The sequence below is a fragment of the Pseudorasbora parva genome, chromosome 5 (assembly GCF_024679245.1).
Source record: "Pseudorasbora parva isolate DD20220531a chromosome 5, ASM2467924v1, whole genome shotgun sequence".
Lineage (NCBI taxonomy): Eukaryota > Metazoa > Chordata > Actinopteri > Cypriniformes > Gobionidae > Pseudorasbora > Pseudorasbora parva.
The window spans coordinates 43,109,693-43,137,463 of record NC_090176.1 but is presented as its reverse complement, the minus strand read 5'-3'; the positions used below and the strand labels follow the sequence as shown (position 1 = coordinate 43,137,463).

Genomic DNA, 27,771 nt, shown 5'->3' with positions numbered 1-27,771 from the left:
TAAATCACGTGGGCTTCAAAGTACGCTTTACATTTATCTGTTCTGTTGTTGTTTAGATCCCCTTTTGGTCAAATAAATGTCTTTATGCCATGGTCTGTCTGATTATCTCTGACTCATTCTGATTGTCTGGAAGGTTTGCAATAAAACGGTTTAACGCACAGGTAGTTCCAAGTCAATTGAACCACCGTTCTGTATCAATACATTGTTTTCTTTGAAACGTGTTGAGTTGAAACATACATCACACACACACAAAGCGGAGATCATGCTGTGCACACACACACAAACATTCATGAGCACAGAAACTTGTTAGCAATGCTTTCAGTAATAAAATAGGTTCACTACTGAATCACTACATTGTATTTATTATCAACAAGGGGGTAACATCATTATTTTGAAGTAATTAAATTCACAGCTTTGTTGTTGTGAGAGAGAAACGCTGAACAGACGCAGATACGCATCTCTCTCTCCTCTCTCTCTCTCTCTCTCTCTCTCTCTCTCTCTCTCTTTCTCTATCTCTCGACAATTCATTCAAATAAATGCTATAATTCATTCATTCAAATAAATACACACTACTTTAAAAGCGGGCTGAAGTGCAGATCAAATGAGCCATAACTCTGAAAATAATTATCCACACTGCAAAAAATGCTTTTCTTAGTATTTTTGTCTTGTTTCTAGTCAAAATTTCAAAAAATTCTTGCATTAAGAAACATTTACTAGACAAGTAAAAAATATTGTCTTGTTTTGGGAAAAGATATGAAAGAAAAGACTCAAAATGAAGTGAGTTTTTGCTTAAAATAAGCAAAATAATCTGCCAGTGGGGTAAGCAAAAACTCTCTTAATTTTTAGTTCTCTGTTCCCAAAACAAGACAATAATTTGTACTTGTCTAGTAAATGTTTCTTAATGCAAGAATTTGTTGAAATTTTGACTAGAAAGAAGACAAAAATACTAAGTAAGAAAAGCATTTTTTTTTTTTTTCAGTGCATTTTTACCCTTCCGGTCAAATATTGCGGCACCAAACATCAGTAGCAGGTTTAAAGCTGCAGTAGGGAGTTTCTATAAAACGTTGACTTAGCCTGAAAATTTGAACAAGAACAACTCAAAGGTCACTCCCCCTTGCTCTCTGCTGCGCTACAGCCCTCCCTCCATAGCTCCTCCCCCTCCACAGCCCCTCCCCCATCACTACGGACCCTGTTGTGAACGTGCAGGCTAGTAATCAAACAGTTATGGGACATTCACTGGTACGGACAAATTATCAATAATATGATTTACATTGACTATGTCCTGCCTATGGACTACAAACTTGGTCCTCAAAACATTTCGTACATTGCAATACATGTAATGTAACTTTATGACGTTGTACTATTTCTACAAATAATAAATAGCTAGTAAGATAATATAACGGTAAATAATGTTATAGTATGCAGTATTATTGTATCAATATGTAATGCTAAATAAGATTTGCTAGTACATTTATTTCAGCAACATGACAAGCCGGTGAATTAGTAGGTTTCAATAGTTGCTTTGCACAGTGCGTGACATTTTATCTCTATGTTATGCGTCTAGAGTTTTGACACTGAGTCAATGGGCTCCAAAGAGGAATTCACACCCAGCTTTTTTATCATCGTCATCTGTTTTTTTCCGTTTACCCGTCTTTATTTAATGAGCAGGTGCCACTCAAGGAATTGGCAGTTTGGATTGTTTGTCCGGCATAAGCAAAGCTGTGGCACACCGGTAATCTTGAATTTAAACGCCTGACTGTACGTGCTGTGCATGAGAGCGCATGAGAGGGGTGTGATCAGCGCCACAAGCTTGATTGACACCGCTAAGACACTCCTCCTGGCTCTGATTGGTTGTTTCTTACCAGGAGCAGTGTATTTCTGCAAATGGCAATAGGACCACTGGGAGGAGCCAAAGGAGCTTGATTTTTTTCACAGATTATCTGTCTCGTATTTTACTGTCAGGGCATCATGACAGGTTTAACAAATATGTAAAAAATACATTTTTACAAAAGTTACCTACTGCAGATTTAAGTTGTCAGTGCTGGCAAATGACCATGGTATAAGAATGATATTCTACGGCTAGCTGTGTATTCAATTATTTAAATGCACTTTGCAGAGGCAACCACCCTCTGATTCGTGTCAGGCTGTTCTTTGCCTGTTCTTTTCTGATCTTCCCGTTTAATGCAAGGCTAGCCGTGGTCTATCCCTTACTTGTGCATTGTGATATCAGAGGTCAACATTGGTAAAGAAGATACCCTCACCCTGGCTAATCAAACGCATCACAACAAACAACCAGAAGACTGTTGGATCGGGGCAGGAAATGTAGCAAATGCAAAACCACTCACTTCTTTTGGAAGTGATTTTACTCTTCCCATTTTTTAACATGGCTTTTACCAGTTCACTGTGATATTGGGAGGAATTAATGTTGTTTTCTAGATATAAAATCTTCTGAGAATGGCTAGGAAAACTAGTAATCATATTATTGACAAACTGCCAACATGTCAAATATTCTCTGCTGAAGTGTTGTAGCTGAATAGCTGTACAGTCTTCTCTCCTTTTTTCTTGGTGAGCCATGTTTTATCGTTCTGTGAAGTGCAGACCTTGGGACTGATAATGTTGGTGATATTTCTTTCATGCCGTTTTTCGCCAACATTACATAGCTGATTCATGCCTCTCACCAGGCTGAATATTTCCTTTCCCAACCTCCCCAGAGTGGACACAGATTTAGCTGCGGTCCCTTTGCTGGCACGTCTCAGTGCGGTTCACAGGTGCCCAGGAGGCAGGTGATGGATCTTTTGAACGTTCCCAGTGCATCGTCCATAGTCATTATCCTCCCGAGAACCACTAATCCTTCTGTCAACACAGGAGTATATCTCACTGAACGATCCATCCCTGGACATGCAGATCTCTTGCACTTCATTCAGCTGTGGATTCTGGCAGTTGGATGCATCTAAAACACAAGAAGTTGGCTTCAGATTCTGCCCTCTGATTCCACCTTCTTCCTCCTCCTCCGTTTCTTCTAGCCTTTATCTCTCTTTCCATCCCTCATCCCTTGCAGGTGGATTGAGTCGATCTTTATGAGTCACTCCTGTGTACATATATATAGAGTAAAATAAGAGTAAAAGATTCACCACCCACTATTCCACAGGGTGATTGAGAGAGCGAGAGTAACCTTTCTCACTATAGCTGAAATGCATCTGCTTATTTGCACTTTCACTCGAGGACCTCGCTTCCATTTGCACGCTCACTTTTAGTGTAGGTATGTCCGCCCCCTTCTCAGGAGAACAGGGAGGCAGATGAAACTTTACCATCGTCTCTCGCTTTGTTACAAAACAATCTGTAGCTGTCTGGTTCTTCTGTTTGTATAACTCAAAAAAAATGTATTTGAGATAAGGGAACCCATTTAATTGTGAAGTACCCTTTGAGTGCACTGAACAGACAGATGGTAGACAGCAGCAATTCTTCGAGAATGGGTTTTGTAACATTATCTTTGTTTCCATTCAACTAAAGCCGAAAGCATTTTTAGTATTCGAAGTTGCAAAAATTGCAGTCAAGTCCTGTTGTACATACTTAAAGGGTTACTTCAGCGATTAGCATATGGCTTTCTATTAGTAGAAACCCTGTAGTATATTCAGATGATTGTGCCCCCCATCTACCTGAGACGAGAGATTTATGCATTTTATATCTGAAAAAAATCCTCCAATGATGCAAATTGACAATATTTGCGTCATCTGAGGAACTTTTGGCCAAAGGCTAAAGAAGGTGTGTTGAAAACTTTCCATGTTTTCAACCCGCGCATGGGGGGTGGGATCGCACTCACAGCTCAGCCCGCTGCAGGCATTCATGTAAATGGAGCGGTGCGGAGCAAAGTAAGTGTTTCAACTTCTCAAATTAATTCCTATGAAAGTTAAGCTTCCAAAGGCATGAACTGAAAACGCGCTGTGAATGTGTGCCGCGAGCGCGGACGCGTTTACCTCAGCTCTCATCACAAGCTCATTCAGCACATTCATGACAGTAAATGTAATCTCACTCCGGCTGTGCTTGTGCTGTGACACTCGTGCGCCGACTCACTCCTTGAACAGACACGTTCAGTTTTTAATTGTAGTGTCTGTTCTCTAACTGAACTGATGAAAATGAATGCAGTGGGCAAATGATCCAGTAATCTAGTAGCTGTGGCTTTGGGAGTGGCCTCGTAGGGCAGCGAAGCATTCTGGGAATTGTTGTCTTTCATCCCCATGAGACAAAAATACATTTTCTGCCTTTCTCAGTCTAGAAGGCTCCCAATTCAAAAATAATTTCACATTTCTACTACATTAATGACCCAGTTTAAATACAAATTCATCTTCCCAGCGCGGAAGTACCCCTTTAAGAAAGGTCAAACAAATAGCATAAATTAGATTTATTTGTATTTTTCTGTAACAATGTAATAGTCTTTACTGGAACTTTTGAGTAATTTATGCATTTATTTTAAAGAAGGAAATCTTACTGACCCCAGAGCTTTAAACATAATTATAAGAATCAGTGGGTGCGGCCCAAATGCTGATAGGCAAAAAAAACGAAATGTCCATCAATCCAATGAGTTAAACTGGATTTGTTGTTATTACGGTAGCTAGTTTAAGCTTTTTAGAGATCTTCCCACAAACTCTTCAGTCTATTTCCAATACCAGTCGTTGTGTATTCACTGAAAGATGGTGAGGAAAACGCTGCAGCGTGAGAAGGCTGCATTGTGACCTGTGAATGCTCTTGTAATTCCAAGCTGTTCATTGCATCACCTGGCAATTTTTGGCAATCTAATCATTCCCTGTAGCACAAGGACACACGCTCACAGTGAGGCATGATTTCATTTACCCCGTTGTCAGGAGATTTTTATTAGAAGCCACACCAACTTCGTTTTCGCAAATTGTGTTTAAAGGAACAGACTGAGCCCGTTCTGTCTCGCTCTGATGTGGACCTGAAGCACTGGCTTGTAAATCTGCATTTAAATTGAATTTAAGACATTATTAGATTTGCCTGAAATAGTGATGGCTTTGCGTGCGTTGTCTACATGTGACCGGCTCCGCAGAAAAAAAAGAAAAAAACACATTTGAGCAGCTGTCATATTAAGTAGTTTCATCTGACTGTGGTCACTATGACGTCTAAAGAGACTGCCTCATTATACCTACTTCTAGCTGCGATGGACAGCCGATGTCACTGAAAATGTGACAGAATTTTACCTCTGTTTACTGTTCAGCACAACTCATGATCCATGGCTGACTTCATAAAGCCATGTAAGCTGGCTAATAGTTAGTCTATTCCAGTATCATGTACATTTTCAGTCAGTCAATATCAGACTTAATTAAATCCACACATATGTTTTGAAGTCAACATTGCAACTTTGTCATAATGTAATTTGTATCTCACACAAGTGTAACTTTATCTCACAATGTTTAAATTTCAACTGTCAGTGTGACTTTATATATTGCATTGTGTTTTATATCTCAGTTGTAAACATTTTTTTTCTCATAATTGAAAGTTATATTTCACAATGTGACTTTATATCTCAGAATTGTTACTTTGTGTCACGATGCGGCTATATACTGTGTTACAATATCTTTTTCATAATGTGACTTAATGTAGTTGTGACTTCTACCGTCATACACCATCTCCAGCATATTTTCACCCCTTCACTGGAGTGGAGCAACAATACACCTATTTTTACACATGTGTATTTCACACCAGTGAAACACAGCGACCCTGGTGTCTTTTCACTCATGGCTGAGAGCGCATCCTCATCATCACTTCCCTATTCTCTCAGACTCTTCCATCAGACAGCCCTACCAGACACAATACAAATAATAAAATCAATAAAATCCCTAGTGAACGAAAGTATTTTGAGAGACTTTTTAAAAGTGCATAGTGAGTCGATTGCTCGTAGGTTTTGTCTTCCATGGCTTGGGACCAAAATGACTAAAGTCTGACTTTTTATCAGTGTTTTTAGTAACTGTTTTTTTTTTAATAAACCGTTTCTATTTCAAGCTCGATGCACATTTCCTGATCTTTCCACTATCCATAAAAATAGATAATGTTTGTGTGTGTGTGATTTCAGACCATCTCAGTGATTTAAACCTGATGATTACCATACCCAATTATAAAATAAAAGACTGTTTTTGCATCAGTGAGCAGTTTTGCAGTGAGTAAATAATTAATTTAAACAGCTTTTTATAGTTCAGTGCTCCAACACATAATTCTCTTTTAATATAATTACTATGAAAAAGTGTTTTCAGACACTCTTTGTACTCAGTGCACCAGCTAGTTTGTAAACATGAAAATTTTGTGTGTGGGTGGTGAATTGAGAGCTGAACAGTTTTATTTTTTTTTTTAATACCGGTATTATAATGGCACTGTCTATATGCTATTATGGTAGCCTGACAAGCAAGATCCACATCAAGATGTTGGGTCTGGGAATTCACCATTGACATGGCTTAATCCGAGAGGCGGGATAAACGGTTGTCTTTCAGATTCCCTCTGCACGCAATTGGAAAGCGCTACAAGTACAACCATCCAGAGCAACGTGAAGCAAAGCTAGTTGATAGGTTAAACTTTTGCTGTATCCAGTCGGCAAAACTCCGAACACATCTTTCCTTCTTAAGAATGATTTTAGTGCTGTTCTTTGTTCTTTTCTCAAAGAAAAGCTTAACTCCAAGTCTTCCAGAATTGCAGGCAAAGCCAATTCGAAAGACCACAGTTCACCAGCTTCTTTGTTTAGAAGTAGCACCTGGACCCGTCGCAACTCTGTCGTCATTCTGTTTAGCTTTAAACATCCAACTTTAAACACCATGTTATTGGCTTGACCAGAGTTTATTTTTTCCAGCATGCAAATCTATGGAGAGTTGCTAGATGACACTCTGCCAATTAGATTTGTTGCCGCTAGGGTGCGTCTAGATTTCTATGCTACTCTTATGGTTCAATTCAGTAAATTTCACACTGTGATGTTTCTGTCGCTCTGCATGGATTCACATCAGCTGAAGCTAATATCATTGACCTGCTGTCTTCTTTCTAATGAATATCTTAGTGATGGAAGGAAGTTGCTCGCCCTTAGCAGACACTTCCCATCCATAGTGACTTACGGTGCACTAATTACATGGACAATTCCTCTGGAGGAACCCAGGGTTAAGTTCTGCCCTCAAAAGTCTCATTGATGAATGAATAGGATTGTGTGCTCAGTGTCTCTTCTCAGTAACCCTGATGTTAGCAAGTCCCATCCTAATTTAATGACAATTTAAATAATTGAATGTGTCAGTCTTAAAGGTATAGTACGCAACAATGAGAATTTTGTCATTATTTGCTGTTCCTCATGTCGTTTTGAACATGTTCTTCTGTATGCACAAAACATTTTTTTTTACAATGCAAATAGGTGTGTGTGTGTGTGTGTGTGTGTGTGTGTGTGTGTGTGTGTGTGTGTGTGTGTGTGTGTGTGTGTGTGTGTGTGTGTGTGTGTGTGTGTGTGTGTGTGTGTGTGTGTGTGTGTGTGTGTGTGTGTGTGTGTGTGTTCCACTGTAGAAGAAAAAACATATACAGAAAGGGTGAACAAAACTTTATTTCCTCTACATGTCAAGTCACAATTATTTATATAACACTTTACACAGTGCTGATTGTTTGGGCAGCTATTTCAATCTTTTTGAATGGAGAAACATCCAATTCTCCAAAGCAGTTCAAGCTAAGTGATGAAATCAGGAACAGATGGAAATCTGACAACAAATGATGTTTTATTAACAAAGTTCGGGAGGAGCATGTTCAGATAATTGACACGAGTGGATAGCACGCATCCACTCAACAATATGAGGTATATATTCAGCAGTCTTACCTCCATTTGTTGACAGTTTATCAGCATCCCTCCACAACCCCTTCTCTACACTTTAAGTTCTAACCACTTATATATACATGGGGAGTACTCTGTGTTCAGGCCAGATTCCGAGCTTGGAGCCCTCACCCTGGACAGCACGCCAAATACACATTTAAGTTTACTCCCTTTAAATTATATGTAAGTGTGAACTTGTGAACTGTCTCTTTACCAGGTATAAGCTGGTAACTTCATGTATTTTTTTTCCTAACTGAAATTGCCATTGTTACCAAACAGATCAGATAGGATTCTAAAGTTAAGATATTTCTGTAATACACCCAGAGGTATCCATAGTTGGTCCTGGAGTTTAGCTCCAACTTGCCTCAACGCATCTGGAAGTTTCTAGTATGCCTAATAAAACCATGATTATCTGGTTCAGGTGTGTTTAATTGGTGCAGGAACTTATCTCTGCTGGACAGTGGCCCTCCAGGAGCAGGATTGGAGTTGGACACTCCTGTTCTAAACACTCAAATCATGACAAAAAATAAATTTTTCAGGCTTGACCTGCCAATGTGCATGTGCAGTCATAAGAACGTGTGTCAGACCTGCAAACTCGTTGCTTTTTGGCAACGATTGCCGTTTTCTTGGTCAATTAGGTCATTTATGTGAATCACGTAGAACCTAAGAGTTTTGGGGGTTTTTTGGTCTTCAGTTCTGTAGACTAGACATGCGAAACATTATTGGATAATTCTAAATTCTCAAAAACTGAGCTCGCCATTGAATGAGACGCCTGGCTACCCCGTGAGTCTGACGGATGGAAGGAAGCAAGCTTAGGGTTCAATTCAAGCATGGGCATAGATTACGGGGGGGACGTGTCCCCCGCACTTTTAATAAAGGGTATTTTCATCCCCTGCACGTTTACTGGGTCTCCCCAATCCTAGTATCCTAGATTTGAACCGGTGTTACCTGCGCGAGGGCGAGCAAGTTAACAGGGATGCTAAAGACAGCTTTCTCTACTTCTGTTGATTGCGCGCTTCTTGAGGTCACAGGCAAGTGTATTTATACATAGAAACTAGGGGTGTAACGATACGCGTATTGAACCGTTCGGTACGAGGCTTTCGGTTCGGTACGCAGTACGCATTATGTACCGAACGGTTCTTGGACTAATTAATTAGATTTGGAAAATAAAAAAGTGTGTGAAATATAATAATATGCGTTCAACAAGGTAGCCCAATAACCAAAACGACATAACAGGCAATGCACCTGACACCGCCGAAGTGAAAGAAAAAAAAAAGCACCAAATATGTTTTAGGCTGCTCAGTCAGGTGCTCGCTTACTCAGTAGGCTACGCGCTGAATGCTTGTGGCAAAATGGCAATTGCGTTTAACAAACCAGAAATAGAAGATCCTCCAATAACCAACAGGTCTGGTGTTTGGGTGAACTTTGGATTCTTGGTAAGCTATGATGGTGTTGGCAAGATTGATGGATTAAAAAACAACGGTATGTCGCATTTGCTGATGGTACAGCAGCGGGAATAATTCATGTCATGTCAATCAAAGCCGACAACAAGACGATCTTGTTGTCTTTACGCCGACAACAAGACGATAAAAAGGAGAAACAGCCACAAACTATCCCACAAACTATCCCCACAGCATTTAGACAGACATTTCCAACTTATTCAAATGGCAAAAGACATCACCGCGGCGAGTGGTCCATTTATAGCCGCGGATATGAGACCTAACGCCCGTTTCACACATACTCCATCTGCAGTGCGTGTGCGGTGCGTATTTTTTTCAGTACCCATGTTAACGGATGACAGCTTTCAATCTGCACGCGGGTGCTGTCCGTCAGTCTGTTCCAGGAGCGGTGCGTCTTCAGCAGTGCGCCGATCGTTTTCGTAGTCTATTTTTTGCTGCGCCGCCTTGCTGCATTAAAGTGATAGAACATTGTTCGCATTAAAATAAACATGTACTGACGCGAAAATCTAGTAATTTCACCACAGATGCATCTCATTTAAAATATACTCGTTTCAAAGTCAACAAATGGCTTTTTTTCTCAAGTAAAGCAACAAAACGACACCTTACCTGGCATTTAGGTTAAAAAAAAAAAGTGCCATAATGGATAACACTCGCACTTTCTTGGAGGTGAAACGCAAAGTTCTTTTTGACCTGCAGGATTTCTTTTAAAAGGGTGTAACAACGAAAGTAAAGACTAGAGTCGGCTGTTTTTTAATAGACTATTGTAAGTTTCTAATTTAAAATGTTTGTGATTTAAGGCTATAAACTATGTTTAAATGTTTTGCCACTTGTGTGAGCTAAATCTAAAGTATATAAATATGAATAAATGAATTTAATAAAATGTTGTTTAAATGTAGTAGGCTATGTAACCTGACTTCTATTAAAGAGTAAACAAAGAGAATTGGAATTCTGACGAGCCATGTTCAGAAAAACTTTTGGATTTTAAATAAAAAATAATGAATAAATGCTGTGTTTGTGATATGCAACAGCGGATCAGTTGCGGACTGCAAACGCAGCATATGTGAACGCACAACAGGGTGTGGGGCTCCTGCAACGCACGCGCAACGCACACGCTAATGTAAAGAGCTAATGTCTTATTCCTGTAACTACATAGAAGATGGGTAAAATCATACAACAACAAAAAATCATACTTTGTTAGTTTTAATAAAATAATAATAAAAAAGGTAATTTCTGCCAATTTTTTCTTTTTGCTGTATCTAAAACATACCGAACCGTACCGAACCGAACCGTGACACCAGTGTATCGTATCGAACCGAACCGTGAATTTTGTGAACCGTTACACCCCTAATAGAAACCAATGTGAATACATCAAGATTTAAATTCAGAGACAAAAAATTATCTATGCATGACCTGTCATTTTATTCATATCTAAATATGAGGAGGGCGCTCTCACAGAAAGTCCAAAAGCGGATTTGTAGAGACTTACTGTCACACTGGAGCTGCAGCTGAAGGAAAACAATCGTTATGAGCTGAAACGTGACGACGACATCAGACGATTGCGACAATGTATGCTTTATGTGTGTTTTGTAAGCCATCTCAATGTAGGCTTTTTATTGACAATACAGTAGGCCTATATCATATATGAATAATGCAGTGCTAACTGACAGCTTTTTAAATGTTTTTCTTCTGCTCACCAAAGCTGCATTTATTTAATCAAAATACAGTTAAAACAGAAATATTGTGAATTATAAATGAAATTCATTTGTAAATGACAATTACAAATGAAAACAGTCTTTTTCTACTGTATGTGAATATAGTAAAGTGTAATTTATTCCTGTGATCAAAGCTGATTTTAAAAAGCTGAAATCAATCTCATTCTGTGTTGAAAACAGTTGTGCTGCTTAAAAATTTTGTGGAAACCATGATACATTTTATTTTTCAAGATTCTTTGATGAGAGAGTTCAATGGACAGCATTTATTAAATAAATTATTATCTTTTGTAATATTAAAAATATCACTTGTTATCAATTTGGCTCTTTGACCCAGAAGGCATGACTTTCACCATATTCGCATTGAACTTTCTCCCATTCATTGTAATATGAGTCTATAAAGCTGCTCTAAGATCTCTACAGAAGATCCTTAACAGTCCTTATACAGCTCAAGTCAGGTCAGTGTCGGTTCATTTTCGTTCAATAACAGTGTCAATGTTGCAGAGTTCATCAATAATGAAAATTTTGATTCGGCTATAAAGCAGCTCAAGAGAAGACAGTTGGTGTCAGTCCAATAGTATAAGAACAGTCAAATTGATAATTTTACTGAATATTACATGTCTTTTAAACTAAACAACCCAAAGGCGACCAAAGGTCCACCAGGTGACAGTAATACAGAAAGAAATAACCTTGGGAGAAACCAGGAAACTTTGGAACCAGTACATGGCAAAAATATCCATCACAAAAATATTAAAGGAACAGTTCACCCAAAAATTAAAGCATCATTATTTTATGTTGGTTCAAATCAATAGGATTTATTTTCTTCTGTGAAATGTGAAAAAGGAGGTGCTAGGCTGATCTTTTCTGTATAATGAAAGTGAATAGCACTATTAAAATATACCATAAAAGTGTGGCTTGTGCACTACATTCAGAAGACTTCTGAAGTTATGTGATAGATCTTTGTGAGAAACAGAATGAAATTTAAGCCATAACTCCACTGTAGCTCTCAAATGTCATATGCTATTGCATTCAGTTAAAAATGCTATAGTGCATGGGTCATATGGACCCCTTTTATATCTCTTTTACTCTATGGAAAAGAACCGCTTTGATATACTAATGAATAATAATGTAACTCCATACTTACTTACTTGCGCCTATTAACCCCACTGGGGCATAGTCCACCGACAAGGGTCTCTCCAGCTGTCCCCGAGTGCGGTCTGTACTTTTGACATTGGAATCCAGGTCTCGACGCCAGCCGTTTCAATGTCTGCCTCTCTTTCTTTTCTCCATGTAAAAGCTTGCCTAGTGATGTTGAAAGCTGGTTTATGAAGAGTGTGTCCTAACCATCTCCAGCACAGTTGGATGATCTCTTCGTCTGCTGGTTTTTGGCTTGAGCGCTGCCAGAGATCCTGGTTGCTGATGGCATAGGGGCCATCTGATCTGGAGAATGCTTTGCAGACATGTGTTGATAAAATGCCTGTATCTTTTTGGTGATGGTTAAAGTGGTCCTCCATGTTTCAGCGCCATAGAGCAGAACTGACTTCACGTTTGTGATAAACACCCTGATTTTTGTTTCGATGGACAAGTCTCTTGAGCTCCAGATATTCTTTAATTGGAGAAAAGCTGTTCTGTCCTTGCCGTCCCTCGCTTTCACATCGTCCCTCGTTGGTTCCACCCTGTTTTTTGACGATGCTGCCGTGGTATGTTAAGTTGTCCACCATCTAGCCTTTCCCCTTCAAGCACGATGGGTAATGTGTTGGTAGTATTGTAGAAACAACAGCAAGGATTTCAACTGTAACTCCATGGTTGAACTAAAATCATACAGGTTTGGAATGACATGAGGGTTGGCTAAATGATGACAGGATTTCATTTCTGTCTGAATTACTCCTTTAAACAGCAGAAGCAAACCACCGTTGAGTTTAATCATGCACCTGCTTGCGGATATTCGAAACACTGTAGATCACAGAGACAGTCTGCTGTTGGACTGAATTATTTCACTCCTTGGAGATCTCCTTTATACGAGTAGAATCAAATTCAGATGTGTGGGTTTCGGCTGCACTCTGCAAAAATGAATGTTCATCGTTTATGGCAAGAATGAATAAGCCCATCTATTGTGGGCCTGATGTGTGCTTATTTAATCCCAAACATTTTCCTTTTGTTGGCATAGGAAATTGTCCTCAAACTGTCAGCAATGAGGGTTTCTGCGATTTCAGAGTGTTCTCCTGTTGTTTAATTCTGCAAGCTGCATCCCACCGTAGCCTTTTTTTTAGTTCCCCGTTCAGTGGGTTTCTATGCTTCCAATAGTAACAGCCAGAAAAAATATGAAGTCATAACCACAGTATCTCTTTTCCCCTGTACAAAAGCTTAAGAAACATTACCCCAGTCTAATAACGTACACTCTTTGGAAAGGCCTTTTTTAGGAATTAGTGATGAAATCATTCTCTGAGGGCTATTTAAAAGGAAAAGTCACTCTCACAGTTGGGTTTGGAAGACAATCAAGATTTAGGAGGGCTTAATTTACTCAAAGTACTGGACTTGCTTGTTTTTCCAGCTAGATCTTAAAAGCTTTGCCACCACCCTCATTACTGTACTTTACTATAATTGCATAAATTCAGCTGCTATGTTGTCTTGTGGATGTCAGTATCTGCCAAATCAGGACTGTACTTAGTAAAAAAACACATGCTGTGTTTATGATCTCTAGAAACACCCTTGCTGTAGTGTTTACTGAAATGAAAAGATGTGGTTTTTCATTACAGCTTGGTTTAGATTAGGTTTCAAATGACATTTGAGCTGGAGCAGGTTCAATATGATTTCTCTTCGCTGCTCATTTGTTGCAGCAGGTGGCTAGAGACCTGCAGGGTGCAAGTGAGTGACCACATCTCAAGATCTCCCTCGCTCACTCTATCTCTCTTTCTCAGCTTGGTTTCTTGCTTCCAGTACAAGGATTAAACAGATTAAATCCCACCTGCCAAAGATGCACCCCATACCTGAGGAGACCCCCTTCCCATGCAACCTACCTCAACATTTCCATTCCCGCCTGGGAGAGCGAAAACCTAGAGCTGACAAACGGCCTGAACTCAGAGACCACACATTATTGTGAATGAATCGTTTTTTTGAGAATGATCTTTTCAGTGAATCGTTTGAATCAGTTTGTGGTTTTAAATCATTTGTTTATTAATGATTCACAAATTACATTATTTTAATATAATACAATGTATAAGAAATATGACCTGGCTGTATGATGCACTTATGCAAAAGAGCTGGTTTTCATAAATTAATTTTTATTTCAATTTTTTTAAACCAAGAGATCAACATTTAATTTTAGTTTAAAAATAATAATTTTGGGTTGGTAACATTTTTTGAAAGCAGGCTGCATTTATTTAATCGTAATAGCACTAATTGTTATATATTATTATAATTTAAATCTGTTTGCTATTTTAATATATTTAATGCATTTTCAACATCATCAGTGTCACATGATCCTTCAGAAATCATTCTAATATGCTGATTTTGTGCTCAAGAAACATTTTTTCTTATTATCAATGTAGAAAAGAGTTGTTCTGCTTAATATGTCTGTGGAAACTGTAATACATTTTCTCCGGGGTTCTTTGATTAATAGAGTGTTCGCAAGAACAGCATTTAATTAAAATGCATCCTTGCTGAATAAAAGTATTAATTATGTCATCTAGTATCACACACACACGCTCTCTCTCAGCTGTAGTATGACTGAACCGTATCCCTTAAATGTCAGTCTAGTTTGAACTTGCCACTTGCTAGCAACTCCTCACTCAATGTGGTAGTTTTGCATTTAAAGACCTAATAAAATATTTCAACCTAATATTGTCTAATTATTTACTTATATGGCAAGTAGTCGTGTATGCAGGATAATGTATAGCAAGCTGGTTGTTATCGCAGAACAAAACCCTTCAGGGTGATGCAAGACCAGCCGGTTGTTATCGCACACACTTAGTTTGGGATCTAAATAACTATACCAGCTGAATCAGGTCTGCTACGAAATGAGCTAGAAAATATGAAAATACTTTATTGTCTTTAATGTAACATTTTAAAGCATGCAATATACCATGCTGGGCATCAGGGCATAAAGAATAATTTATTCCTTTTTTGAACCAATTTATTAAGACAAACTGTTAAAAAGAACTGGTGTCAGTTGCATTAATGTAGCCACATGTTGAGACAAGAGGTGATCAGTCTTTTACAATTCATATGAGACCGATCTACCTTTTTATGTAACAGACTTTAAAAAGTTATAAAAAATGGTCTGAGCAGTTTATGCAACCAGTCGCTGATTTGCAGTGAGTCAGAATTCCCATCATTGACAACGAAAGTTCATGTATATCCGTAAGATTATTCACAGAGTTGTCTAGTAGACTCCAAATAAGACACACAGAAAAGTTACCCAAACTTAGACTTTTGACTCCAAAAGCTCTGCACCATTCCATGAGTTGTTCCAAATTGTTACAATTCAGTCATTGTGATTAATGGAGAGTGAATTTTTGGCAGTTGTTGTTCTCTATGCACTGAATTAATGTTAGGACTCTATTCAAGGACACATATCCTGTGTTTTATGCTGCAGGCTTCTTTTTGCAGTCACATTTCTTTGATTCATCAGCAGGTATTTATATCGTGTTTCTTGCATTGTGTGCTTTGGAGGGTAATTTGGATGTGGTTCACCGGTCAATTTAAGGTGAAATGTTTAAGATTTGTGTATGGAAAACATAACAGATAGCAAAATGAGTTAATCGTTTATCCTAATTTTTGTCAAAAGTGAAAAGCTTTTTGTGAGATTTTGACTTTCACGTCATTAGAGCATGCCCTCTTTTGAAAATAAAGTTGCTGTAGAGAATCCCTTTGCCCAACTCTTAAGATGGCTAAATTCAGAATGACGTCTCTAGTCGTGTTTTTTTCTCCGCTTATTTTTATCTCCCAGAGTGCCCCAGTGAGAGAAGGTGCATGTTGGCTAACCTTTGGGAAAAGAGCAACCTCGCACAGCACACCATTTGATTTGCCGTTGTCAAATACAATCAGACGGAGGGACTCAAAATCGCAAAAGGGTGAAGGTGAGCCAAGGGGCTCTCACCAGCTTTCGTTCCTGCTCTGCGGGAGTGTCCAACCTCTCACTCCATCAACACTCCAAATGTCACGGCGCTCCACCCGACAAGGCAAAGTACTGATAAGCACTCCCGCACTGACCTACGGTCGCCCCAAAAAGGATTTGGACACTTAAGGCACACTTACAACTGTACAAATGTCACTGTGTTAGATAGCGAAATAGGAAAGAAAGTATCTGCAAACAACTTTTCTCAAAACTTCACTATTTTTGACGTTTAACTGGCATGAGGGTGATTTTTTTTGTTGGTACAATCACATAGGCATGGGTCCTTTCCAACTGGAAGTGTCCATTTCCCTTTTGTTGTCCTTTTGCACAGTATATCTATTATTTTGTAATTTTAAACCCTGCTTGTGCTGTTTTTCTTTGATAATTGTAATACAATGCAGTTATGTTCAAATATTTTTGAGTGTTACTGTGTCCAAATGTTTTTTTGGCTACTGTATGTTGCAATTTTATTAATACCACTAAAGTCTGCTGGCCGTTTGCTCAAAGAGGAAACCTCTGAGAGACAAGTGGCGCTGCCAGATGTTGCTCAGGCGTTTCATTTCTCGAATCGGACTTGGATACACGTGGCTAGATGATGAAACGGAGTTGAAAGAGAAACTTGGGTCAAGGCTGAGTTGAATATCATTTTTTCGCTTCTCGATTTCAGACTTCATTCTCTGTGAAAAGACAGACAACTTTGAGTTCAAATATCCCATTCTTTTCAATAGAAGATCTTTGACTGGTTCTGTGAGCTTTGGTTATAGACTCTTCAGTAACTCTTGAATAGAAGTCATCCACCTAGACTGACTTTTGAACTAGTTTTCATGGCTGTACACCTTGGTATGCATGCATTATGGCAGACTTGCTGCTTTTTTTCACCATTAGAAATGGCCTGTGATGGTTTGTTTCTTTGTGCGTCTGTGGCTTACGAGTGCTTTGCAACTCAAAGTCTTTCAAGACGAATATAGTCTGACGCCTATATAGGCTTCTCAGACTCCTGACCGTCTGATGCATATTGCAAAACACAAAACGGCAAGAGCTACTGTAGATGGAATCGCAAGATATTCTGATCGCTGGAAATAAGGAGTGGAATCAACCTGGAAACAAAGTCATGTTTACAGGGTGTAGTGAAGCACTTTTGAGGTAGAAAAGTCAAAATACAATGCGTTTCTCAACAGCATCATGAGCTAAATTGGTCATGGAGACCATTAGTGCATATGGTTCTACATACCAAAGATGATAATTATAACCACAACTACGACAATAATGGAATATCAAGCCGTTTTGACTTTGAATCATTCACAGGATATTAATTATTGTTATCCAAATATTCCTATGTGAAATACTAATTTTAGATACCAGAAATACAATTCTTACTAGTACACTCTAATATGGACAAACCCAGCAACTGGGTTGTTTTAACCACTTAAACTCTACGAACCCTGTACAGGGAATGACATCATCATGTATATACTTTCCATTTAAAATGTCTGTGGAGGAGCTCTGACCTTATATATGATACCATTTGAAAGCGTTGAGTCTCTTCTTTCTGGAGATATAAATCACCATTTGTTTTAGACAAAGTAATGTATTTAGACTAAATTACTCTGGTACCATTTTCACCTGGATTTGGCCTACCCAAATTGAAAAGCTTCCCATACACACATACAGTGGTCTAAATTCAAAATTGTGGTGTCATTTTATAGGAAACCCTTTGATGTTACATAAAACACTGCTAAAAGTGATAAACATGTAAGTATAGGTTGTCTGAGTTTGATATTGAACGCAACAGAATAGCGCTACAGCCAACCAGAGCAACGAAGGAGGTGAAGCGGAGCAAGATGATAGATTAAACTTTTCCCGTATCCAGTCGGCACAACTCCGAACACATCCTCCTTTTTTTAGTAGTAGCACGCAGAACCGTCACAACTCTGCCATCATTATGTTAAGCCCGCCCACCGACTCTATACACAATGTGATTGGCCTGACTTGAGTTTGTTTTTCCAGCTCGCAAGCCAACAGAGACTTGCTAGACTACCCTGGCTGCAAATGACATGTGCTGCTGCTAGGGTGCGTCTAGATTTCTATGCTAGGCTTTGCCACTAGTAACCACGTAATTATTGATATCAACATTTATGGTTTCTACTTGTAAGAGTTCTGATATATGAAACAAGAATTAGCCTTTTAAGCCATCCTGTGAATGATTAAAAGTCAAAAACATAAAAATGGCACAGAGAAATTGCACCATTGGAAGGACTTTTTTTTCCCAATTGATGAACAATAAAAACATTAACAACCATTCAGAATCCATCCTGCTTTAAGATCTTGAGCATTTAAATCAACAGACAACAAAACTACAGCGTGCTTAGAATGAACAGTATGATCGTTCGCTGGTGTGGATGCTAATATTGTAATCTATGGTGTTTGGTATGAATGGGCATTTAGGCCTTTAATTTTGGTCATACAATGTTTTTGAAAAAAGGAGCCCTGTATATTCTGATTTTATTACAATAACAGACACAAGTTCTGATCAGAAAGTCTATATTTGCAAATGTCTTTTTGTCCAATAAATTTTTCCATGGTGCTTTTATATTGCTAAACTTACCATTTCAGATCAACCTGCTGCTAAACAGCACATAAAGCAACACTTTCATGTAGATTTCTAATCGAGTAGATCTTTGTCAGAATTTCTTTTCTTTTTTTTATTCTTTTTTTTATAAACAAACGTTTTACATCTTCTTTACACATGAAACACCTTTCCCTTTTTTATCCAATTTTACAGCACATTTCCACAAATATTTTTTTACTTTTTTGAAAGAATTATGTTCACCAGGGCTGCATTTATTTGATCAATAATACAGTCAAAAGATGTTGTGAAATGTTATTACAATGTAAGCTATTTTAACTAATTACAAAATAAAATAATAATAATTAATTCCTCTGTTGGTAAAGCTTAATTTTCAGCATTTTTACTCCAGTCTTCAGTCACATGGTCCTTTAGAAAGCATTTCTAACATGCTGATTTGGAACTTCTAAATTGTCTAAAAAGTCAAGCTGAGACGTCAAACCTCATATCCTCTAAAACTGTTAATTTTTGTTCACATTTACCATAACAGATCTTTTCCTGTGAGCAGCTTGCAGTTTAATGACAAATAAGCCTTTACAAAGTGTATATAACAACACGTTGCTAAACATAATGCAATAATGTGTTGAAAGGGAAAAAAAAAATGTTGTCCAAGGAGGCTGAAGAATACCTGCGGAAATCTATTCAGCTTTGCTAACAAGCCAAAAAGCAGCAGGCTGATAACACTAGAGGGTCTTTGTGTTGTTGTTTAAAAACCACCTGTTGTGTACCTGGCTGTGGTATTTCAGTTTTGGATTATATGCTTACATTGATTTTAACCTTTCGTTTACCTTTACTAATGACATGCAGCTCACAAGCTTTCGAGACTGCAGCTGATTTCTTCAGCATCGTTAGGAGGAGCTAACCTTGGAAACAGCTAACAAGTATGATCATTACCTGCATCAACAACTGAATGCAGTTGATGTTAGAGTGCTCTGTGAGTGTACAAGGCTCTATTGCCTGATTCGAGAGCCTTTGGTGGTGTATTTCTCTTTTAAGAGGTTAATTATACGTCATAAACAAACATTTTAAGAGCTTTTACCCCATTTTACCTGTTTTTTAACCTCTAAAGAAAACATGCCCTATGCTCAGATCCAATTATTATCAGCATACGCAAAAACAGAATGGATTCGAAAAGAGAAATTAAGAGTTTATTTTTACCCTCTCCATAATCAGGGGAAATGCAAATCCTGATGCGGCCTTGTTTAAATCACAAACCCAGAATCCACGTCATTTACACGGAACTCGATCTCTCCTCACAACATGCTCTCTGGCCGTCACCACCGTTTCCCAGGTAACAGTCATTACTTTCATCGGTTTCATTCTCAAGATGCTGATGTTGTTTAAGAGATGGTGCTTTTGAATCTATATGAATGACAGATACATTCTGTGCTCCTATACATTGCCTTATAATTGTTGCTCTGAGAGAAACAAATTGATTATCACAACAGAAGCTCACTGTTGATTCATATTCGAAGTCTATAATCTTCTGGAATTAAATAGAATTTCATATTTTACTAAGTGCATTTTGACATGACAATATCTATTCATAATCATTATTCATTATATTTGTGTTTAAATTAGGGGTGTCACGGGTCAAATTATTCACGGTTTGGTTTTTATCACGGTTTTCGGGTCACAGTTTTGGTATCCTTATTTTGGAAAATAAGAACAAATGATCAAATTACAAGCAACAGAGCAACAGAAGATAAATACAATAGAGTAAAGGTACAAATCAAATAAACTGGTTAAAATCAGGTTTTTCAGTTATCTTAACATGCATTGTCTACTTTCACTTAAATTTGGACGATGTCTACCAAATTGGCATCAGGCGATGTCTACAGTTAAACACAGCGATAGACGCTGACACTGGGGGGTTGTGTTTTAGCGTTAAGCTCTGTTAATGTAGCGTGACTGGAGAAAGAGAGAATACGCACAGAGTTAAACTGGCTTGAATAAAGTCTGTGTGGCTTTATATAAAACTACTAGAGGATATAGTGCTGAAATTTTTTTCACAATACAATCTTTTGAGTTCATTGAAATATATTGAATGTAATTTGTATTGTATTGCATTAGGGGTGGGGTTCAACTTCATAAAATTCAGGGGACGGGGCGGAGAAATCAAGATGCCAGCTCAGCATCGTGATGTCTGTCAGCCATCGGTGATGGCCGATGGCATCGTCTATCGGCCCATAACTAACTTAAACCTACTAAGATACTCGCCATGTGAAGATGGTGTAAATGACTGGTCTGAACCGAGGGGGAAGAACGATATTGTTCGTGTATTTTAATGACTTTACTTACTTTTTATACATGTTTTTTTTTTATGACTCCTGCAAATTACATTGTAACACCAGTAGGTGGTAACAAATAAATAATTGAATTAACTGATTCACAAGCGATGACTGTTGGCTACTGCCTTAACCAGTGAGTCATACAATCATTCACTCAAGAGATTCGTTCAAATATTGCTGATACATTCAGGAAGTACACATCTCTACTGTGTCTCACGTAGTATGGAGTTTGTTTTCAATGGCAGAGTTGCAAAAAGTAATTTTATAAGTAATATAGCCATGACAAAACTGAGTGCTCTGAATATTCTGAACAACAATGCATACTCATGTTGCTTTTTGGTTAAAACATATAAAGAGCTTATGTATATTTTTTTATATTGGCTAACAATGTGGTAATGCTTAAATTGGATATTCCAGTGAATTTTAAATGTAAGGTACCGCATCCAAATATATTATTTAGTCTCTTTATTGTGTTAGAATTTTTTATTCTTTTTATGTTTACATTTACAGTGAACATCATAAATCAACACTGACTCTCATGCTGCAGTTTTCTCCCAAACTCTTTATCTGCTGCTTTATAACACCTGATCTGGCCAAACACAGCTCTTTGGCTTCAGAGTGCACAATGAAGAACAGTAATTACTGTAGCCTATTTCACACACACACACTTTATCCTGTCATCAGTTTTAATGATTGGCCCTGACCACAGTCTTCAAACACTGGCATGTCTGCCCTGCAACACAGCATCTTGTCTTTTTGTAATGGTCCTCCAGTATTATTCCCTGCAATTTAGCCCAGCGTTGAGGTAGAGTATAAGAGTGGTAAAATAAGTAGAGAGAAAAAGAGAAACTGTCAGGGGAATACATTTTCCTTTTTTTCCCCTACCTTTTACCTTTTGTTTGATGCATGGAATCCAGCACTTTTCAAAGCCAATTTGACCATTCACAGGAAAAATAATGCTGCCTTCACATGCTTTCAGGATTATCATAAATACCTTGTTACCTAGTTAGTTTCCTAGTTAAAAGTTGGACATGGACGTCCTTTCAAGTCCACTAGAAAGCTTGGTGACAATTTTGATACCCAAGTTCCCAAGTCAGGCTGGCCAGGCCATAAACTTTAAACATGGCGGAAGGGGGAATGATCGCTACTGTGACTATTCGGTTTTAGTTTTTTCCAAGCTACATCACCTTGTTTTATTATTCAAATATTTTACATATTAATAAGCATTTTTTTCACATATTGTATGTTTTATACACAGCGAAAATAGCCTGTATTTTGCACATGAACACCACAAAGCCCTAAATACAGAAGACTTTTGGCTAAATGGCTGAAATAAGGTCTGTGTTGAACAAAAGGTCAAGACATTTTCACCTTTTATTCTACGACATAAAATACACCTGTATTACACCCACATGTCTTGGAAAAAGGCGGTTTCTAACAAATGGCTAAATGGACTACAGAGGCTGTCAGGGAGATTGCACCAACAAGGATTAAATTAAGCTCAGTTTAGAGCTGATCTGGGATTTGTTGATCTAGGCTTTATTTTAAATTGAGTTGTGTTGTACCACTTAATTTTAAATTGAACCTGGCATTAAAACCTACATTTGTATTAGTCATAAGCAACTCTCTGAAACCTGACGACACACCCACTGTTTCTATCTCTGTTCAATCATCTGCGTAGTTTAATTATAGGTGCACTTTATTTTATTTAAACACATGCAAGTTTAAAATGAATCCATAATTGAGATTTAAAGGGATAGTTCACCCAAAAAAAGGAAATTCTGTCATCATTTACTCAGCCTTAAATTGTCCCTAATCTGTATGAGTTTCTTTCTTCTGCTGAACGCAAAAGAAGATATATGGAAGAATGGTTGTAACAAAGCCGATAGAGCAATCACTGACAACTTCTGACTGACTATATGGTGCTTCCAAATATTTAGTTTAAAGTTATGGAGCAACAGGATTAAAGTTAATCTATTTTAAATAGAAATTAAATCCAGGATCAAAATGATGGTTTAAATGTAAACCTGCTTATTTATAAACAAGGTTTAAAGTTTGGTGCAACAGAATTATAAAATAAGCCTTGATTTAATCTAGATTTAAGAGTAATCCTTGTTGGTGCAACCCACCCTTACCCTTCAAAATTCATAAAAGTTGTTTATCTTTGAAAATTATCTTGATGGTCAAAACGTATATCATAAACTTTTGTTGATCAGAGAATTTTTTTTTGTTTGCCTGTGGAAAAATCCTATTGGGTGACTACAAAGTAACGTCATACCTGCACCACTCTATATTCATAGGTCTTTATCAGTGACATTGTCAGGCTTTTTTGTTTACAACAAAATAAGCTAATTCTCTGCACAAAATATAATAGCACTGTAATATAACAGTATAATATTTAACAATAAATAGTTTATAGTGGCTTCATAAATTAATAAAACATGTTAAAAAGCAATACATCCCTGATGCACATTCTTTGTTCTTCATTTTCTAGAAGTAGAGTTTACAACAAAGCACTTAAATGCAACAAGCACGTAATCACAACTTCAGATGTGGGAAGTAGGACATTTCCGATAGCACCTGAAGGCAGCATAATACTTCCTAACCAGCATGGGTGTTGACTTTTGACCCTTAGCCATGACTTTTGTCTTCATATGTCACAGTGGCAGTGTCTGATTTTGCATACCCTCTGAAGTACTGCTTTTTAATAAGTAATCACTTATATCTATATACTATGAATGGGTCCAGTATCCATACGCATTACATTTGCCAAGCTGTCTTGCTGTCCTCCAGTGTCGTAAAGTGTCCACCTGATTCAAAAACGTTTTATGAATACTGTGAATTCTGTGAAATACTATTCACATGCAGTGAAAGTAGAGAAGTATGTGATTTTGGATGCAGCCTATGTTTTTTATTGTATGACATGATAGAAATGGCTGAGAATATTATCTTTGAAATACTGTATTTTTATAGCAGTGGCTAAATGTACAACTGTCTTCAAATGAAGCATTTTGCCAGATAAAAAAAAAAAATCATATTGCTAATGATTCTAGCCTTATTTTGAAGTAGAAATAATCACTGAGAATATTTCCTTTGTGATTAGACAATTCATGCATCAAAGTGGTTAAACTAATATAGTGAGTCAAAACCTTACTGATGAGGACAATCATTACCCATCTGAATCTGCACATCTCTGATGGTTTCATTAAGCTCTGAAATATGCAGCACTTTGCCTTATCTGAACCATGAAAACGCAGTTGTTTTATTGAAACTGAATGTTCTGGTCGGGCCACAGAGCTTCAAATCACGGCTATGAATTTTGATGCCAGTCGGAGGGCCAAGTTCAGTTATTGCATGTGGTTCTCATTAAACTCAGCAAATGGGAATAAAATAAGTCTGTTTCAGCGCTCAGATGTACAGGTGGAGAGGGAGACATCTGTCTAGCGGTGGAGTGTGTGAAATTGTAATAAAGCAAAGTGGACTTGTTCAGGCCTGTGCATGTTTTGAAAAAAAAAAACATCTTTTACATGTAAATTACAGGAGATTTTATTGAAATTGTTGACTTTGAAACACTGAAAAGACTATTTTGAACATCTCTATAATTTGATTTTGTTTTACAGCCACAAATGCAGTTTTATATAACCAAGCAATGTTTGAATGGCAGCCACAAAACATACTACAAGACGCCTCATTGAGCTTGTCTAGTCAGCCTTGACTTGTTGAATGGCATCTGAAAAGAAAGCCAAAAGCATTCCTCATACTCTGCCTTACTCATTTTGCTGTTTAGCTCACACTGACAGCCACGGATTCCTTGTTTATTTTTCATACTTTTGTTCAGACAGACCAAATGACAAGAGAAGAAGCGCATTTGCAGTGTTGTTGTTTTTTTTGGTCTGCAAAGAGCACAAATGTGCCACGCTAGCTTATGATTAAAGCTGCTTTAGTGTGCATTATACCTCCCGGGGTGCCGTGCAGAAGCTTTAGATCCCATGCTAAAAGCATGTTTGCCTTACTGTTGCCATATTTTTTACGAGCATTACAAGGATTTGTTAACCATTACATAAAGAAATTCAAGACTAAAACGACACAGCCGTGGTCTGCAGTTTTTTGGCCGCACTCAAGGCTGATTATGTTTCGCAGCTTGACCTTTGATTCGTACAACGAAGGATCTCCGATCTCTTTTAATTGTGCATCGAACTTGAAATAACCCTTTCCTTTCGTCACATACATGATTAGATATCTCCATGGCACATTACACAAGTTCCTTCTTCATTACATGTCCGATTGGAACTGTCATTGTGTCATATAAATGGACATGGTACTGCTCACACTTATCAAATCATATTAGAGGCCAATTTATTCAGTCATGTCGCACTAACATTACGACTTGGTTCTATTATAGTGGAAGTACGTGATCCAGATGTCCAGTCAGGATGAATAACTGTGAGTAAATAAAAAGAGACTAAGTAAAGGTGGGCGTACAATGTGTTCGGGAGGTTGTGAGCCATTGATAATCACTTAACCTGTGTGTGTGTGTGTGTGTGTGTGTGTGTGTGTGTGTGTGTGTGTGTGTGTGTGTGTGTTCCTTGTTTGGCAATACTTGTGAGGACACAAATGTCCTCACTTACATAGTAAAACATGAAAATGACCCACTAGTGAGGACATTGGACTGGTCCTCACTAGTTAAAAAGGCTTATAAATCAGCCAAAACATGTTTTTATTTAAATCTGTTGATCTGCACATGTTTCTGTGATGGGTAGGTTTAGGGATAGGGGTTGGGTTAGGGGATTGAAAGTATCATTGACCTGATATAAAATCAATGGAAGTCTATGTAATGTCCTCACTAATATAGTGAAACAAACCTGTGTGTGTGTGTGTGTGTGTGTGTGTGTGTGTGTGTGTGTGTGTGTGTGTGTGTGTGTGTGTGTGTGTGTGTGTGTGTGTGTGTGAGTCAAAGCAGGTACACGGCATGCCTGTACTGCACGGCAAGCCGGTGCAATGGTATGAGCTTTTGCACTTAACAGAGACTGGGGCTTTCAGTGTTGCTGCTGTAGTTTCGGACAGATAAAAGAAAGAAAATAAAAAGACAAGTGTGCAAATTATTTAAATTAATGATTTACTTGTAACAAATGTGCATGCTAAAATGACAAGTCACTTAGCAGGCACAAGTCCCTTACTCTAGACTTACTACTCTTGGAATATAACATGGGGTTGCACTGTGTTTTAAGGTATCTTTGTTACAGTACAATTATTATTAATGCTCACATTAATAACAACATTTACTTATTATAGGGTTAGGGTTTGGTTTGTTGGTTAGTTGCATGTAGTTTTGCATAATTTGTAGTTATTAATTTAGTAACTACATGTAAAGTGTAACAAGGACACCAACAAGGGGGTTAGACATCTTGGAAATGACACAATATTAAGAATTCATGGATTATCCCTGACTGGGCTCAAACCTACAACTGTCAGCCTTTAAGCCAAGATCATCAAACACTCCCTCACTACACCCTATTGTACAAATAGTGCTCCTTACATGAGCTTCTTAAATACAGGTCATTTGACGTGTTTTCACTGTTATCCGGTATGAGGGCGCTGTGATGTATCTTCTGAAAGAGTAGAGAATCTCCAAATCAAAACACAGGCGAAAAGAAGCATGAACAAGGGATATCATATAGTTATGTAAAATAACACAATCATCAACATTAAACTACATATAAATCAAAATTGCTTAATACCCTTAAACATGATGCGAAACAAAACAAACTGTGATTGGTTGTGTCTGTCTTTTTGGGCAGTCCTTGACCGAAGAATGCTGCAATAGAGTCCAGACCATTTCTATTCAGCTTTGTAAAATTGTAATGCTTGAACAAATTTTATTTCTACTTTATTTTAACTAATGAAAAGTTTTTAACAGTTGGCGCATACTCTAATCAACAAATGCTTAACACAGTTATTGGGTAAAGTCTCTCACTCATTTCTATCTCTTTTGTGCCAATCTTCCTCCCCAGAGCGCTCAGGTATTCTGCTTCTTTGGCCGACAATGATGAGTTCTTCTTATCACTCTCTAACTTACCTTCTCTTGCTCTCCTCGTCTGTGCACGAGTGAGTGCAGGAAAGAGTATTTTGTCCCTTGAGCTTTGAAATTTTTGTCTTTGCATTGTCTTGACTATCTGCCTCTTTTTCCACTCCAGGAAGTTCCTGTCATAGCAACACGCTCCCCGCGTTGGTTCGGACTCCTCTAATGATGCAGTCCGGTCTGGACATGAAGCCTTTCATGACCTTCCCTGTGGAGAGCTCCTCTCCGGTCGGCCTGTTCCCTAATTTCAATACGGTAAGCAAGCCTGCTTTCATCTCCCTTCTCTTGGCCATCTGCCCCTTTAATGTTGGCCTCGTTCCTGTGTGGGTTGACACTGATGGAATTAAAACCTTCTCTGAAGGTTTAGAAAAACATTGAGTGAGGGTAGATAATGTTCTTTATGCTAGGTGTATATCGTCCTTCACAAACTGCAGCTTGTGTGGTTGTTTGGAAGAGTGTCAAATAATGCTAGCGGCGTTTTGGGTGGCATAGTATACTACACTGGAGCCTTGCCCAAAAATGAGCCATGAGGTCAGCAAACAGCAGGGAATGATGTCGAATGCAAATAACAAAATTTAGCTAATCATATAAACCATGCATTGTCAGGACAGCAAAATAAACTGGCTTTTCAATGTTTAAAATTTTGAAATTTG

The 27,771-nt window shown here is 38.0% G+C and overlaps 1 protein-coding gene across 7 annotated transcripts in view; it reads left to right on the top strand.

Annotated features, from left to right (window-relative positions):
• znf385b (zinc finger protein 385B) overlaps positions 1-27,771 on the top strand; it is a 206,337-nt gene that overhangs the window by 125,149 nt on the left and 53,417 nt on the right. For all 7 annotated transcript variants that reach the window (XM_067444430.1, XM_067444429.1, XM_067444432.1 and 4 more), the window contains one exon: positions 27,234-27,373. In XM_067444430.1, coding sequence (XP_067300531.1) covers positions 27,234-27,373 — 140 coding nt within the window. The remainder of the gene's footprint in view (positions 1-27,233; positions 27,374-27,771) is intronic.